The 17,571-nt window shown below is 45.9% G+C and overlaps 1 protein-coding gene across 1 annotated transcript in view; it reads left to right on the forward strand.

The window, feature by feature from the left end:
• The first annotated feature begins 8,506 nt into the window (after positions 1-8,506).
• TMEFF2 (transmembrane protein with EGF like and two follistatin like domains 2) overlaps positions 8,507-17,571 on the forward strand; it is a 164,881-nt gene continuing 155,816 nt past the window's right edge. The window contains exons 1-2 of the mRNA XM_039495968.1: positions 8,507-8,957; positions 11,100-11,209. Of these exons, the coding sequence (XP_039351902.1) occupies positions 8,768-8,957; positions 11,100-11,209 (300 nt within the window). The 5' untranslated portion in view covers positions 8,507-8,767. The remainder of the gene's footprint in view (positions 8,958-11,099; positions 11,210-17,571) is intronic.

Raw genomic sequence — 17,571 nt, forward strand, 5'->3', positions numbered from 1 at the left:
CTGAGGGGATGTGCTGTAGCATTCTGTCTGAGTTTCTTAAATGCTGAAGTTTCTTAAATGCTTAAATTGTTGGCTGGACTACAACAATGCAATGTACCTGGACGAGATGACAAAAGCATGAAAAACTGAGGTCAATTCATCATTCAGTGGGATGGGAAATAGTTGCCTGGAGATGGTAGAAAGGGATCCTGCTATGTGAGAGTTTAACATCAGGGAGGAACCTAGGAGCATTCATAAGCGACTGACTGAGCTGACCAATTGTGGATGTGAATCTTCAAGCAAAGAGGATTGCACCATAGCTGCAAGCTCTTCAAAATGCTATTCTCTGTCCACCAACATCTTGCTCTATCTTGCTTGGGTTCAGCTTCAGTCAGCGTTTCTACATCCGTGAGCTGATCTCATCCAAGCACCAAGCCATCTTGGTGGTGATGGTATAATCATATGTGGTCATATAAATCGAGCTGTACGTCATCTGTATATTACTAGCACTTCGTAGATTCCAAGGCCAGAAGGGACCATTGTGATCATCTAATCTGACCACTTGTATAACACAGGCCAAAGAACTTCCCTCAAATAATTCCTAGAGCATATATTGTAGAAAAACATCCAATCCTGAATCAATGTCATCTGACCAGTTTACCTAATGGCAGCATGTAGATGTTGAATAGGACCAGAAAGACAATGATCCTTGTGGGTTCTAGTCCAAGAAGTGAATATAGTTGAACTGGTCAATAGTAGTGACCATAACGTAATTAAACTTAACATCCTTGTATGGGACAAAATACCAAAGAAACCCACCATAGTAGCATTTAACTTCTAAACGGAGAATGTAACAGGGCGTCTTTCCTCCTGTTGTCTTGTCTTGTCTTGTCCTGCAGAAACTGAGTAGATTCCACTAGTTGTACCTTTGCAGTGCCATTTAGTTTGAGTTCCCTCCACCAACACCACTACAGTCCCTGTGCAATGGTCCATTTATAATATCTTCAGTGCCTTTGGCCCTCTCATCAGGACCCTGAGGGGAATAGAAGTCTCTCTTCCCTGAGGCCTTCTGTGTGATTGGACTCAGCTGGCCGTTTCTGTTTCCTCCCCAACCCCCTACACTCTTGGTGCTTCCTTCCTGTGCCTCTTTATCAGATTTAGGCTAATTGGCTCTTTATCCCACCCAGTCTGATTATCTAATTATCTCAGTAAGCTTTCTCTGAATAAGTAATTGGCATGTCAGTGAGTGCAGGCTCACTTGTTCACTCCCTGCACTCTATCACAGGGAACTACACCAAAATGAGGAAGCTAGTTAAATGGAAATTAAAAGAAACAATCACAGGAGTGAAATGCCTGCAAGCTGCATAGAAACTATAAAAACACCATAATAGAAGCATAAACTAAATGTATACTCCAAATAAAAAAACAAGCATACAGTAAGACAACCAAAAAAATGCCACTATGTCTAAACAACAGAGAAAAAGAGGCAGTTAGGGGCAAGAAGGAATCGTTAAAACCTGGAAGTCAAATCCTACTGAGGACAATAAAAAGAAGCCCTGGACGAGTCAAATGTAAAAGTACAATTAGACACATCAAAAAAGAATTTGAAGAACTAGCAAAAGCACAAAAACTAACTGCAAATTTCTAAGTCATTAGAAGCAGGAAGCCTGCCAAACAATCAGTAGGGCCACTGGGACAATGAATGTGCTAAAGGAAAACAAGGCCGTTGCAGAGAAGCTCATTCTTTGCATTGGTCTTCACTACAAAGGATGTGAGGTAGATTCCCACAACTGAGTCATTCTTTTTAGGGGACAAATCTGAAGAACGATACCAGATTGAGGTGTCAGTAGAGGTGGTTTAGGAACAAATTGATAGAGAAATAAGTCATCATGAATAGATGGTATTCACCCAAGAGTTCTGAAGGAAGTCAAATATGAAATTGCAGAGTTACTAACTGTGGTATGTTACCTGACACTTAATCAGCCTCTGTACCAGCTATCTGGAGGATAGTTAATGTAACACTGATTTTTAAAAAATTAAAAAGCTCCAGAGATGATCCTGGTAATTACAGGCCGGTAAGCCTAACTTCAGTACGAGGCTATAGTAAAGAACAGAATTATCGGACTCTCAGATAAACATGATATGTTGGGGAAGAGTCAATACGGTTTTTGTAATCATGCCTTACCAACCAGGTAGAATTATCTGAGGATGTCATCAAGCAAATGGACTACGCTCATCCAGTTGATATAGTGAACTTGGACTTTCAGAAAGCATTTGACAAGGTCCCATACCAAAGGTCTGTGAGCAACTAAGCAGTCCTGGATAAGAGGAAAGGTCCTCTCGTGGACCAATAACTGGTTAAAAGGTAGGAAACAAAGGATAGGAATAAATGGTCATTTTTACAATGGAAAAAGGTAAATAGCATGGTACCCCAAAGATCTGTGCTGGGACCAGTTCTGTTGAACATATTCCTAAATAAATATACAAAATTACTCAAGATAGGTAAGTCCAGAGCAGACTGTGAAGAGTTACAAAGGGATCTCACCCAGTCATCCAGTTTTGTAACAAAATGACAGATGAAATTCAGTGTTGATAAGCACAAAGAAATGTACACTGGAAAACATAATCCCAACTATACATACAAAATAATGGGGACTAAATTAGCTGTTACCACTCAAGAAAGGGATCTTGGAGTCATTGTAGACAGTTGTCTGAAAATGACTGTTCAATGTGCCGTAGCAGTCAATCAAAAAGGGTAACCGAATTTTAGGAACCATAAGGAAAGGGATAGATTATGACTGAAAACATAATGCTACCATATAAATCCCCGGCACACCCACACCTTGAATACTGCATGCAGTTTTCATCAACTTAAAAAAGATATATTCAGATTAGAAAAGGTACAGAGAAGGTAATAACAATGATTAGTGGTTTGGAACAGGTTCCATATGAGGAGAGATTAATAAGAGTGGGACTGTTCATCTTAGAAAAAAGATGACTAAAAGAGGATATGATAGAGGTGTATAATATCATGAATGATGAGGAGAAAGCAAATAGGAAAGTGCTGTTTACCCTTTCACATAACACAAGAACCAAGGGTCTCCCAAGGAAAATAATAGGCAGCAATTTAAAATAAACATAAGGAAGTACTTCTTCATGCATTGCATAGTCAACCTGTGGGACTTTATTGCCAGAGGATGTTGTGAAGGCCAAAAGTATAACTGGGTTCAAAGAAGAATTAGGTAAGTTCATGAAGGATATGTCCATCAATTGGTCTTAGCCAAGATAGTCAGGAATACAACCTCATTCTCCAGGTGTTCCCAAAACCTCTGACTGCCAGAAGCTGGGACTGGATGACGGGATGGATCACTCAATAATTGCCCTGTTCTGTTCATTCTCTCTGAAGCACTGTTGGAAGACAGGATACTGGGCTAGATAGACCATTGGTCTGACCCAGCATGGCTTTTATGTTCACAAGTGAAATGTCTTAATGGAAGTGCAGTTTCCCATCACTACTCAGGGGGTGCTCTCCTCCTGGAAGGATTCAAACCATTTCAGAACATTATCCTGGACCCTGGCCCTCAAAGGGACACTCCAGCTTCTGAGGCCTATGTAGGAGAACAGGAATATTCCAGCCACATTCCCATTCTCCCAGAAATGCTCCCTGTGCTTGGGGCTCTAAGTTACTCTGAGAATCCCCAGAGAGCTGGATCTGCTGGCTTCAGACTCATTTGCCACATCAGAGACCCACAAAGCAGCCATAGTGGGAAAGTAATGGGAGAGAATCTGACACCCCAGTTGCAGATAGTTTTCATGTAGTTGTGATTGGATGGGAATATAGATGAATGGAGATATGAAGTGGCCTATGTGCTGAAGTGTAGCTGAGAATAATGTGCTAACAATAGATTGTGTGCAAAAAGGGATTAATAACGCAGAAGAATGTGTTTCTCAACTAGGTACTATATGAGAAAAGTATTGTATCTTAGTGTCTGTCATTCATTAGAAATGTCTAAAGAGGAAAAAAAGAAACAGGGCATTTTGAACACTGTGGCAGCTGTATTTTTATCATAAAATATTTGTATGAGTAAAGTTTCTTTTACAAGAAGATAAGCGGTCTTGGATAGTGATGGTACAAAAACTGAGACTGTGCCTTCACTGGCCAGTCATGTAGGCAAATATGAATTTCAAATTCCAGATGTCTGTGTCCTGCTGCCATATGTGACCCCTGGTGAAGGTCCCAGAGTCCAAGGTAAATTCAGAAAGCAGGCACAAACATTGGAACACTGCTTTGCGACTTCATCTGGAACCAGAAAATGCCTTTTTCTGAATGGAAAGGTGCCTATCTTTCAGACCTATGTATAAGACAGTTCCAGTGGATAGGTGTCTCAGAAATTCTTATTCTGAGCACTGCATACCCTAATATAATATGCCATCCTAGCATTTTTTTTACTGATCTCTATTACTTGTGTTCTTTAACTTTCTGTAAATGCCAGAGCTGCCTTTGTTATAACACACTGTGATATGTACTGTGATGCAGCCAAGAGAATTTAAGAAAGGCCCTGCTTTGTGAGGGTCCTGGACCAAAATTTCCACTTTCTGGAAATCCACACTGCACCTGGAAAAGGCCAGTGCTGATTTTGGAGTCCATGGTTGTGGGGAAGGAAAATAAGTTATGGGGGTAGCCTGGGAAATTATTGCTGGAACATAGTCTGAGTAGAGGGGAGAGAGACGGAAAGAGAGGCTGTGGATATGGGAAGAGGTAGAATTCCTAAGATGGAAGAAGAAGCAGTGAGACTGTGGGGAGGAACCAGGGAAGATGGAAAGAAATTGGAGAGAGAAAGAGAACAAACAAACTAAGAAGATTTGGGAAAGAAGAGGGAAAGGGACAGAAAGAGGGAGAGAAGAAAGAGCACAACCTCTACTGCAAACTCTGTCAGGATTCCATCGCCCCTGCTTACTGACCTGTCATGATTCCGTCTGCTGGTCAGTGGGTGCTTCAGGTGTCTGACTGCTACTCTTTTTGTCTGTTTAGATGTAAGCTCCTCAATGCATAGACTATGTCTCCTCCATGTTCTACAACTTCAGTGATGGATAAACAACAAATACTAGAGGGGAAAAATAAAAGGAAAAAAGAGAAGTAATAAAGGAAGGAGAGAAAACAAGGAGTTAAAAGAGAAAGGAAAAGCAACACAAGATCCAGGGCCAGATTCTGATCTAAGTGCTCCATTGACGTTAAACCCTATGATCCGATCTAGCTTTCAATGCAACCCTATTAGAAGTCACAACTGCCTTGTCTAAACCAGACATTTAAATCTTAGACTGTATCAGCTAATATGTCCTAACCAACACATCTTTAATCCTAGTCAAGGCACTTGGACTCAGGGTGGGTTGACGACAATAGCATAATGGCAGCTTGGTGGGCAGCAGGAGAAGCAGAGGGCCAGTGTAGAATAGAATTTCCCCTCTGTGTGGATAAACCACGATTTGAGGACATCAATAACTCAAACATAGGTTAGGGGTTTGTTACAGGAGTGGGTAGGCGAGATTCTGTGGCCTGCATTGTGCAGGAGGTCAGACTAGATGATCATAACGGTCCCTTCTGACCTTAAAGTCTATGAGCTGCAGCCCCTGCCTTTTCTGCAGCCCCTAATTCCTTCCCCCTCAGGAGAAGATGAGGAGGAAATTCCATGCATTCAGCCTCTTGGACCTTTCTGGCCCCCTCTTGCAGGTGTTCCCCTATGAGAGTAGTCTATGGTGCTGTCTCATCTAATACAAACAGGCTCTTTAAGCCATTGCTTTGTCAAATAGGCAGGCCAAGCTGTTTAAAAAAAACCTCCTTAAGTGCCAAAATAAGTGGCTAGATTTTCAGAAGTGTTGGACAGTAGTAGATCTCTGGGTACTTATGAAAACCAGGCCATTTATTTAGCTGCTATAGGTACCCACTTTTGAAAATCATGGTCATGAACTTTGGTGCCTGGTTAAATTCAGGTTCAAGCTGAAGGATGCAGCTCTGACCTGCTTGGGAAGAGTGGGGAACCCGTTCCTCCCCTCCCGTCCCCGCTTCAGGCCAGGTGCCGGCTGCTGGTTAAGGAGAAAACCTATGTGCATAATATTTATATATTTACTACTTCAACGTCGCAATATTCAGCGCCTGATGTTCTCCTGCCACAGGGTGGTGCTTGCCAGTTTCAGACACTCCCCTTCCCCCCTCCCCCCTTTGGTGGTATTGCTACAGCCCGTCAGTGTTTAAACTAGGCAACATAAAATCCCCAGCATTTGTACCTAAGGTGACATTTCTTGCAGTGCTTAATAATTTAGGAATGTGGGAGCAGGAGGGGGGAATGATGGATGCAATTGTAGTTGCTGACTCTTTAAGACCATTAACTCCGCTGGAGTTTCACTGTACGGCAAGGGGACCCTAAAGAAGGAATTTATGATTAGTGAGCATTTACTTAGTCTTCGAATACACTTTAAATCGTTAAAAGGTTGCAGGCGTCAGTGGTGATCTTTTATTTTGTGAGCCGGGCGCTGAAGTGCAGCGAGGTCCTGTTTCCTCGTGGTAATTGTTGCATAAACACTTTGTACGGGCTTTCCTTGTATTTAGCGCAATGCGTGGTTTATTTTCATAAGCCTGATTAAGTCGCCCGAGCGGCTCTTCTGCAGAGAGAAAACATGCTTGTCTGCAGTCCAGTTTCTAAATCTTTCTCCACGTTCACAACATATTGATGTGATTTTACTTGTGTGTAAAGCGCTGCCGCAGAAAGCGCGTGCAGCCCTTTGATTTCTGGTCCTCTGCGTTACGGGATGACCGTTCTAGCTAATGGCTCTGCCTTTTCCTTAACTGATTCAGCTGCTGCGTCTAGGGAAAAAAAAACCTGAGTCTTTGATGCCGTCTGGGTAAATTGATCCGTGTTTTATGGAGCCTCCCCGAACAAGGAGCGAGAAGCCACAGCCCAGCCTGTGAACAGCTGCACTTTAACTGTTGGAGGCGGGGATGGCTGTGAGCCTGGGCTCTTTACCTGGGAGGTTGAGGGGAAGATGGGTCTCGTCCCCATCACGCCGATCCACCAGAGCCCGACTGCGCTAACTTGGAGGGACCTTGCTGCTGTGCGCTCACAGCTGGAAGGAGACGGGCCAGAGGAAGGTGGGAGGGGTGGGGAGGTTGCATTTGAAAGCCTCCTGTTGCTGTCTGCCACGCTCAGCCAGCGCTCGGGTGCAAGGCAAAGGACCCTGACGTCCCCTTTGCGGGGCGAAGAGTGAGCGTGGTGCTCCCCAAACAAACTGTTCTACGTGCACCTCTTAGCAGACAAACACTGGGCGCTGCGCGGACCCCGGCCGCGCGCCACGGGGGTTCGGTAACTCCCTGGTGGGATGCGGGCGACCTGGGAGGAGGGAGGCCGGAGGGTCCCCCCCAGGGCCCGTCTCTGGCGATCAGTGATGGCCCCATTAGCGGTCGCGGGCGGGGGGGGGTTGGCTGCGAAGTGTGCAGCGGGCGCAAGGCGGATCCTGCCAGCCCCGCTGGACAGACTCCCGCGCAGTGTCACAGGCTCCCAGCCAAGCCCAAACGTCTGAGGCTGACAGAGCTCTGCATACCACCGTGATCGCGCGTTTTCCTCCAGCTGCTCCGCCGGGATGCTGCTGTCGCTGCACGCGCCGAGATCTAGTGCGTGCTGCTGCCTTCTGGGCAGGGCCGGGGATCGCTCCTTTTCCTCGGGTGGCCTCCTCTCCACCCTTTTAACCGCCGGGGCTGTTTGTCCGCTTTAAAGCCGACCTGCCATTCCCCACCCCCACTCCAACCCATCCACGGGCGAACAGCTCAGGGGCTGGGGGGGAGTTGCTAGGAACTTCACCAGAGCCCGGGCTCATCGTATGTGCGCAGCTGCTGCGGGTCACGCGTGTACCTGTGCGCGTGCAATGCGCACAAGCGACTCAGCCCGCATGCATGTGGGACTGCAGCCGTGTGCACGCGTGTCTGTGACTGTGCGTGGAGGGCCGGGGCGGGGGGCGCGGGGGGGGAGCGTGCCGCGCACGTGCCAGCTCTATGGGGGTGCGCCCTGGCTGGAGCCCCCGGCTCTCTCAGCGGCTGCGGGTCCCGCCGGAGGCGCTCCGGGAAGCGTGCACGGCGCGCCCGGTGCGGCGGGGAGTCCGGAGAGCTGCTGCTCCAGCCCACCCCGGCTCAGCTCCCCCGAGCCATAGCGGCGGCCGGGGGCTGTCAGCGGCGCCCGGTCCTGCGCGGCGCAGCTCGGAGCCTTCCGAGCCCGGGGCCGGGCAGCAGCCGCCGCCGCCGCCGCCACCGCAGCATCCCTCCGCCCGCCGCCGCCGGCCCCGCCCTGCCGGGGGACCTGCATCCCGCTCCTCCAATCAGCGGCCGGGCTGCCTTGGCCACGTGACCCCGGCGGGCTGAGGGACCTGCTGCTTCCCCCGCGCCAGAGGGATGCGGGCGGCAGAGCGCGAGAGCAGGCGGCGGCCGCTGGGCTGCGGAGCGCCCTGACTCCTCCCCGCCCGGAGCCCTATGGCCGCTGCCGCCGCCGCCTTCCTCCTGCCCGGCCGCCGCCGCCGCCGCGCCTCGGGCTGAGCCCGCCGCCGCCGGAGCCCGCCGCCGCCGCTGCTACTGCGAAACTCTCCGGAGCGTCATGCCGGGACTTGGCTGCTTCTTCCGGACCCGCTGCTGGCCGGGCCCCCCGGGATGCTAGGCAGCCCCCCCGGAGCCCCGAGACCGCGCCGCTTCGGGGAGCCCCCGGCTGCGGCTGCTGCTGCGGCGGCTGCCGCCGAGTTGAGTTAAGAAGTCATGGTGCTGGGGGCAGCCTCCCCCCCTCGGCAGTGCAGCGGCGGCGGCGGCGGCTGCTGGACACTTGGCGGTTGCTGTTGCTGGCTGCTGCTGCCGGTGATGTTACTCATCATAGCCCGACCAGTGAAACTTGCCGCTTTCCCTACCTCCTTAAGTGACTGCCAAACGCCTACCGGCTGGAATTGCTCCGGTAAGCTGCAAGCCAGATCCCCCGCCACCGTCCTCTCTGTATCCTTTTCCAAAGGCGGGCTCGTCCCAAAACCTGCAGATCGCGGCGCTGACTGCAAATTACAGAGCACTTCGCGAGCCCTCCCTGTCCAGTGTGCATTTACAAAGGAGTGACTGGGCAGCAGGGCAGAAAGTGCAGGCATGTTTCGGTACTTCCCCACCCTGCACTCTAATGGCATCTGCCTTTCAGCGGTGTAGTGCACAGAGTTTGTTGCAGGCTGGACACACACTATCATTTTGTGATCCCGCAAAACTGATCAATGCCATGGGGTGTTGGTTTTTAACGTATTAGAAGTGAGAACAGAGTGTGTGTGTGTGTGAGAGAGAGAGAGAGACAATTTGAGGAGTGAGAATGCAATAAATCGCGTTGTGGCTGTCTGAGAAATGCTGATTTCTTGCAGAAAGTGCAAGAGTCTGTGCTAGGTCGCCTTACCAAGAAAAAGCAACTCCTGATAATATGGAAGGTTAATCCTGGTGGGCGCTTCCAGGCATTTCGATTTTGTTGTAGGAATGGGATTTTGTTTGCTTTTCTGTCTTTCTTTATATTGTATTCACTTTGTAAACCCTATAGTTTCTGGAGAGAAGTTAGCAGAGGAACCGTTTACAGCTGTCACACTGGGTACTCACAGGACCAAAGGGCAGGGTAGCTAGCCGCAAGTGATCAAGAAGTAACGCCTCTTTCCTCGAGTTCTCTTGCGGACTGCTATTAAACAGGCTTTTCCTCTTTATCTGGTCAATTTCAGCCCCTTCGCAAGGTGCCTGCCAGGCACAGTGCGGGTGAAATGTACTAATTGAATAAGGAAGAGGCTGGGGACCGGAGTTCTTGCCCTTTTAGATCAGCTGCGAGCTGGCTTTGTGTCTGATCAGTATAGCCCTTGATACAATAATAACAGTGCATTGCGTGGAGCGTGTTTACCATTTGTGCAGTATTTTCAATATAGCCACTGTTTGTCAACGCCTGTGCGGGTTTTCTGTTTCTAGCTGATCGCTCAGTCCTTTTTGAAGCACTCATATATAGAGACAGGGAGAGAGATCTCCAGACCCATTAGCAAGCTTCTGGTGAAGCAGAATCACTCCCTCTCTTTCAGTGACAAAGCGATGTATGTTTAAATATGTCAGCATTGTGTGTGTATGTGTTGGAGGTTGGGAGACAAGTGCTGTGTATAGGTTAAAGTCAAATGTTTATCTATCAACTGATTTTAAAAAAAAACCCACTCAAAATAGGGTGATCCCAAGTATTTATCATCCTTAAAGTCACCGACGTTACAGTGGGTATAATATTTGGGTCTGCAGGCTATGCCTCCGATATTGGAGGTGTTTCTGCAATTAGACCTTATAATAGGATTCTGAGAAAATAGCAACCTTCAAGGTAATATATGTATCCTATATCGTAGGTTGGCAAGAAGCAATTTTCACTGTTTTCATTTTTAATATTCAGTGATATGGTTAGAAGAACATTTAAAAAATCAGTGGGATTAAATCTTAATGGATTTGGAATGTAATATAGCTGTTTTGTTTAATGCCTCGCTACACACTGTCGGAGTGGGATGGCAACTAGTGAAATCTGAAATTCACACTGGCATTCATGAGCTAAATCTTCAGCCAGATCTGTTTGTCTGCAGAACTGAAGGGAAAGAACTAGGTTCACTCAGCAGCTTCTGAAGAACCTGGCACCCCTCCTGTTAACTTAGAGGTGATCAGTCTTCATTGGAATCAGACAGACCATCACAGAAAACACACAGCCTGTTTATCTTTATTACTGGGGCTTTGTTATGGCATTGTCTGGAGAAATTCCAGTTTGGACTTTAGACCCAAAGATCTGCTATTGCATGGGAAAATGTTGAACCAACCAAAGAAAATATAATACACTAGTTACTGGATCATTTTTGAGGAGCTGGAGTCTAATACTGTAGAATAAAGAGGGTGGAGGTGTGGGGAATAAGGACATAAAGTGTGGATAACTGAAAACAAGGAAAGACAGAACATCCAGACTGTATTATTTCATCAACAAGATTATGGTGCTGTGTAAATTAGAAAAGCAATCACCCTGTATTGTGTATCCTGCCAGACGGAAGCTGACAGTATTTTTCTGTTTACATTTGAGGTTATGATGACAGAGAAAATGATCTCTTTCTTTGTGATACCAATACCTGTAAATTTGATGGGGAGTGTTTAAGAATTGGAGACAGTGTGACTTGCGTCTGTCAGTTCAAGGTAAGAAGATTGCTGTTTCATTCTTTAATTCACTAATGAGAATACAAATCTGGGATCTCCCTTTACAACCTATCACTTGGCAATTTATTTCTCTACATGCAGTGAAGTTAGAGGGGAAAACCTGGCAGCAAGTATAAAGAGCTGGCAGGAGAGCCAACTGATGTCAAAAAGACATAAGTTTCTCTGGGAAAATGCAGATGCTGCAGTTATAAATGTCCCTTTGGGGTCTGCAGCTTCAGGTTGTGCATGTGTGATTTTGTTGCTGTGCCCTTTTAACAAGGATTTTAAATCCTTTCCAAATTTACTAATGATACTGATCATGCTTTATACACTCAGTGTTCTGTTCTAGTTAGAGAAATGGATCTGTAATGTGCTTATATGGTATTTTCAGTAAGGCTGCATAGTGGCAATGCTTCTGGTTGCTTATCAGATTTAGCCCCCCCCCCCTTTCCAAAATCACAAACTTCCTTTAGGTGTTAGATAGTTTTAGTGGGCTATTGTTGATTTTCTCCCCCCCCCTTCCTTTCTCTTTTCCCTCTCCATTCAGCTAAGTCTAAACCTCAGGCATCCTTAAAGTCACACAGTTTAATCATAAAATATTCCTTCTGGTGTGTTTTGCGTAACACCCAAAACAGCTGTGCTTTGTGTAATTATCCAGATAAATTTTTTGCAAGTTATTGAGTTTTGAGACTGTACCAGCATATGCTGTATATACACCTATGCCCCAGTGGCTTTTTGTATTTTAATAGAGCTTTATTCAATTGTAAAACTTTTAATAACTATTTAAATCGTTACAGTAGAATATACTGAATGGTGCAGAGTTCAGTATTGTGCTCATCTGTAATGACTGATTTAATTTTTTATTGAGCATTGATAGACTATTTACTCTAAAGATTGAAAAATATCATATCTGAGGAGGAAAGAGAGAAAATTAATAATGCCTTAATTAAAAAAATGAAAGAATATCTCACCAAATGTAAAACAATTATTTTACTAAAATTACTTTGTTTAAATTATTGTATTTTTTCTTTGACAGAGATTATATATAGCCCCTAACCAATTCATAACGTTTCCAGTTTACATATGGTCAAACATTTCATATTTAAAAATAAATGTTAATGTAGAGAGTTGAGTGGTGCAACATTAGCATTTGTAACATGTTTAGTTGTTTAGACATTTTCTTTCCCAAGGAAACCGTATAATGCAATCAACATTTGTGACTTGCACTGTTGCCTGGGGCTGATACCTGTGCTGTGCCACTGACATTTCGATCATACATGTCCATAGAGAACACTATGTTCTTGTGTTTGGTCACAGCCTGGCACAGGCAGTTGGTTTAAAGCAATGGACCAATTGCCCGGGAGGAGCAAACCAAGACTTTGCTAAGGACAGGACACAATGGAGGCTATGTCTTCCCAAGGAAGCATGCCAATCTTTGGTGACTTAGAATAAAGAAGCCATAGTAAACCTCAGTAGAATGCAGGAGATCAGTGATATCTATGCTGATGTTGGAAAAAACATATGCAGGGGGACAGTTGAAATATACCAGAGAAATAAGATACGGGCTTGCCAGGTTTCATCATCTTGGTAATGTTTATAATCTTAAATTAGATGAAAGTAAAGTGACCAGGTAATCATGGACCTCATTGAAAGTCTGCTGAAGTCAATGGGAACCTATCCATTGGCATCAATGGGCTTTGGGTCAGGCTTCATATGAAATCAGAGCTCTTTCTTTCGGCTTTGGCCACTCATGGAGCCACATCTTTGAACATGAGCTCGTAATGCAAGCTACCTATGCCTGATGCTATACACACAATGCAAATACTTGTGTGGCTGATGCTGTGGGTTTGCTAGAGTCAAAGTAATCCTTGTACTTCTGAAAATCCCTTACTTTAATAGAGTTAAAGCAGGGAGGAACTTGGTTCATCATGTAGCATCAGTGGGCAGTTTGGGATGCAGGAAAGGTACACCATGGTAGCAGAAAACGAATTCTAATACAGTATGGGTTGACTGAGTAACACACAAAGTAACATGTGGGGTATATAGAATACAGTTACAAATCCATGTGGCTCAAGTTAGGGGGTTTGCTTAGTCAGAATTCAGGCCTGTTTTCCATCCACACTTCTCAATGGTGACAATGAGCAAATCAACAGAGGAATGCACATCAGTTTAATTATTTTTCATGTTTTCTCTGGTACTTCCTGGTACTGCAGTTGGAAAGCAAAGATGAGGGTTGCCTTTATGCTATTTAAGACTTCTGTCTGGCCACCCCTTTATCTGTTTTTTATAATACTGGTTCAGATAGTGTCCGGCCAAACTGATTTAACAAAATAAACATTTGTTGCTTGAAAGGCAAATTAAAACAAGACTGCTTTGGGTCATTTGAATGGGCTACTGCTCCCAGTCAGAAGATAAATGACTGGGGGTTTCCCCACAGTTGACTCATTTTTGCTTTTTTAACACTGCAGAAATATAGACCATCCATTGATTTCACCTGGTGAGGGACTTGTATTTCACCAGTGAGTATCCTCTCCACATCTGTTTTAATGAGAACAGAAGTTCACTTCTGCTTGTGTTAGAGCACAACCCTATGTGTTCATTGAGTATTAATGTATCAGGCCATTAATCATTCCTTCTCATTGGAGCTCATTATTAGCTATAGGGAATAACCTCAAGGATTTAGAATTAACCAACATTTCTTTTTATGACCTCATAATCTCTGCATATTAGAAGGGCCTTTATCTGACTGCCCCTGAATGCGCTAATCTGCCCTAGCCCCTATTCTTTTTCCTCTGTGACAACATGAAAATGACTGAATAGGTACTTAGGTATTTCAGTTGATGCTGAGTTTGTTTCTCTACATTTAGAACCTGATCTTGAAAACATTTACACACACATGTAGCTTTTCTTATGTGAATAGTCTCATTTGCTTCAATGGGGCTCCTCACATGAGTTAGTTATTCATGTGCTTAAGTATTTTCAGGATCAGGGCCTTAGTTACGGAGTTGCAAGTTGTATTATTGCAATGCATTTTCATATTCCTTTGCATGCTGAAAATATGTGAAGTGTGGTGACAGTATTTATCAGATCATGCTTATGAGAGTAGGAATGTATATACTGGATCATAAGCCGGTTCATTTATAAGCCGACCCCCCCCCCCAAGATGGATAAGTAAAAATGGAAATTTTTTATGACCCGTTCATAAGCTGACCCTATAATTCAGGGGTCAGCAAACTTTGGCTCCTGGGCCATCAGGATAAGCCGCTGGTGGGCCGAAATGGTTTGTTTACCTCAAGCATTCGTAGGCACGGCGGTAAAGCTAAGTAAACAAAGTGTCCCGGCGCGCCAGCTGCTTACCCTGACGGGCCGGGACAGCAACTGGTGGGGAAATTTTTTGGGGAAGAGAAGCTGGGAGTCAGAGGAGTAACCCCTGTGACCACCCCCCACATGACCCCACCCCTAGCCTGGAACCCCCACACTCTCCCTGTCCCTTCCCACCTTATCTGGGGAGGGCCAGGAGAGGCTGTCTCTGGCCTGGCTGGAGCTGCTCTGGCAGGCTGGGCAGTGTGGCCACAGCCTGCTCCAGCGAGCCAGACCGGGCGGAGCGGCCGCAGCGTGTTCCAGTGGGCTGGGCCGGGCGGAGCGGCCGCAGCGTGTTCCAGTGGGCTGGGCCGGGCGGAGCGGCCGCAGCGTGTTCCAGTGGGCTGGGCCGGGCGGAGCGCCGCAGCGTGTTCCAGTGGGCTGGGCCGGGCGAGCGCCGCAGCGTGTTCCAGTGGGCTCGGCCGTGCGGAGCAGCCGCAGCGTGTTCCAGTGGGCTGGGCCGGGCGGAGCGGCCGCAGCGTGTTCCAGTGGGCTGGGCCGGGCGGAGCGGCCGCAGCGTGTTCCAGTGGGCTGGGCCGGGCGGAGCGGCCGCAGCGTGTTCCAGTGGGCTGGGCCGGGCGGAGCGGCCGCAGCGTGTTCCAGTGGGCTGGGCCGGGCGGAGCGGCCGCAGCATGCTCAGACGGGCCGGGTGGCACGGCCACAGCCTGCTCTGGGAGGCGGGGCTGAGTGGCACGGCCTGCAGCCCCAGAGCTGCAGCTGCTTTGGACACTGCGGGAAGAGCAGCATGGCCAGAAGCGGAGAGACTCTGCCCCTGCCTCTTCTCTTATGGCTCTGAGGGCTGTGCTGCCCCTCCTTGCTCCCTCTGTTTGGGGGAGGGGCTGTGTCCCACCTCTCCCTCTCTATACCCGTTCATAAGCCGACCCCCTTCTCTGGTGCTTCCCTTTTTAAGTAAGAAAATTTGGCTTATGAACGAGTACATACAGTAATCAGTTTTGTAGTGCTAACATGAGCGGGAGTTACACAAGTATGTCAGCTTCGGTGTTAAATAAACCTTATAAACTCTGCTAAACCAATATATTCCTATGTCTATGATTATAGGCATACAAGGTTCCAAATGCTATGAAAGGTAGTCAAGGGCCTGTGCATGGCTAAATTAGGACATACTTATTGTTCTTCCTTGCTTGGGTTAAACAAATGTATGTTAAAAATACACATGTGAGGGCAGCGAATGGGAGTTTTGACATGATCTGGCCCTCAATGAAACTCATCCTGAGGCCTAGGACTTGGTGTACTGAGTCCTGAGCCACTGCCCAGGATGTACTGCTGGATTGAGGAAATAGTGACAATCAAAATGCCACTAACCTCTTCTAGGACCAGAAAGAAATACTTTTTATAGCAATGGAAAGCTGTGAATGCCAGTGTTCCATTGTTATAATGTAGCAGAATCCAGCTGTGACAGATCATGAGATATCAGATTATTAAGATAACCATTTTGATTTTTCTTCCCCACTTTAGTTGTGATATGATTTTTTTCCCCTGTCTTCAGTGTCACTGGAACTCAGAACTATAGTTAGTACCTTCTGAAAGCTTCACATACCCATGTTCACTGTTGCTGAGCAGCAGCTTTAATTTTTTTTCTTTTTGTCAGTGTAACAATTTTGTATAGATGATGGCATAAATAATGGATAATAGATGCATAAATGCATCCTGCAGGGAACACATTTTGAAAAGGAAAGGATGTGTCACCTATATGTATGCAGTGACACATGGTTTGTTGTGTGTTATACAAAGCACAGTTCCACCAGTGAGCCTGATTCTCAGTTTGAAAATGTCAAGAGTCCTGAAAATGCCAAGATGGAAGAGAAAGAAAGATTGTAAAATCAGAACACAGTAACATCCTCCACAGAATGCAGTAGTCCCTCAAATACCTTTTGTACTTCTAAATGTACAGAATTTTGGGTGAAATCCTGTCCCCATTGTAGTCAATGGCAATGTTGCCGTTGACTTCAGTGGTCCAGGATTTCACCCTTGGCCTTTTCATTTGTTACACCAAACCCTGCTCACTTTATGCACATGACTAGCCACAGCTGAGGTAATGGGGTCACCGACATAGGTAAGGAAAGCAGGATGTGGCCCTTATTGTTTTGAAGCTAGTTGGTATAAACATTATGAATCTTATCCTGCTCTCACTGAAACTAATGGAAAATTTGCAACTGTCTTCATAGGAAGCAGGATCAAACTCTGTGTTTCCACTTCCGATGGTGAATGTTACAATATTCTGGGCTAACTCCTGAATCTCTTGTTCACATAAACAGTCACAATAGTGTCCATGGAACTTTATGTGTAAGGCAACTAAGACTGGGTCCTTCATGCTTAAAAAAAATCCAATTGTTTGTGTAAACTATTGCAAACCACTCTTCAGCTCTGTCCAAATCACTGTTCAGCTTCTGGGTGAAATCTCGCACTTCTGGCTTTGACATAGGTCAGATTTAGAATGTATTCCTCAAAATGGCAAACAGGCACATTTTAATCAATTGTTTCAAATCTTAGAATTGATGAGCTGTGGGCCAGGAGAATAAAGCCCTTGCTGGTATGTTTATGAAAAAGAAGGTGGCATAGCAGGCCCGAGAGATTTAAGAAAATATAATACATAGGGAAAAGGTCACTCATCTTGGACCAACCAAAATGTCACTCTGACAAAGTCTGAATAATTTCCTGGCTATATCCCTGTGTGACGGCCAGCCATTAATTCAGCTCACGCATGTGTTAATCATTTCTGTAGCCATTCGTATCTAGGCAGATTTCAAATTCATATTGACATCAGTTTCATACTGGATATCACGTGCATTAGCACAACATAAGACACTCAGCATAAGACAGCTAAATTGATGGTATGACTTTTTAATTTTTATGTGGTTTTTAAATAGAGGTGATCTTTTGTAAATAATAATCTTGATTATTACTTTTGTTATAATTAAACAATGAGGCATATCAGGAGTATAGTAATCATGAGATAATCACATCCCTGGCATAATTATCAG

Source organism: Mauremys reevesii, linkage group 11, assembly GCF_016161935.1.
Source record: "Mauremys reevesii isolate NIE-2019 linkage group 11, ASM1616193v1, whole genome shotgun sequence".
Taxonomy (NCBI): Eukaryota; Metazoa; Chordata; order Testudines; family Geoemydidae; genus Mauremys; species Mauremys reevesii.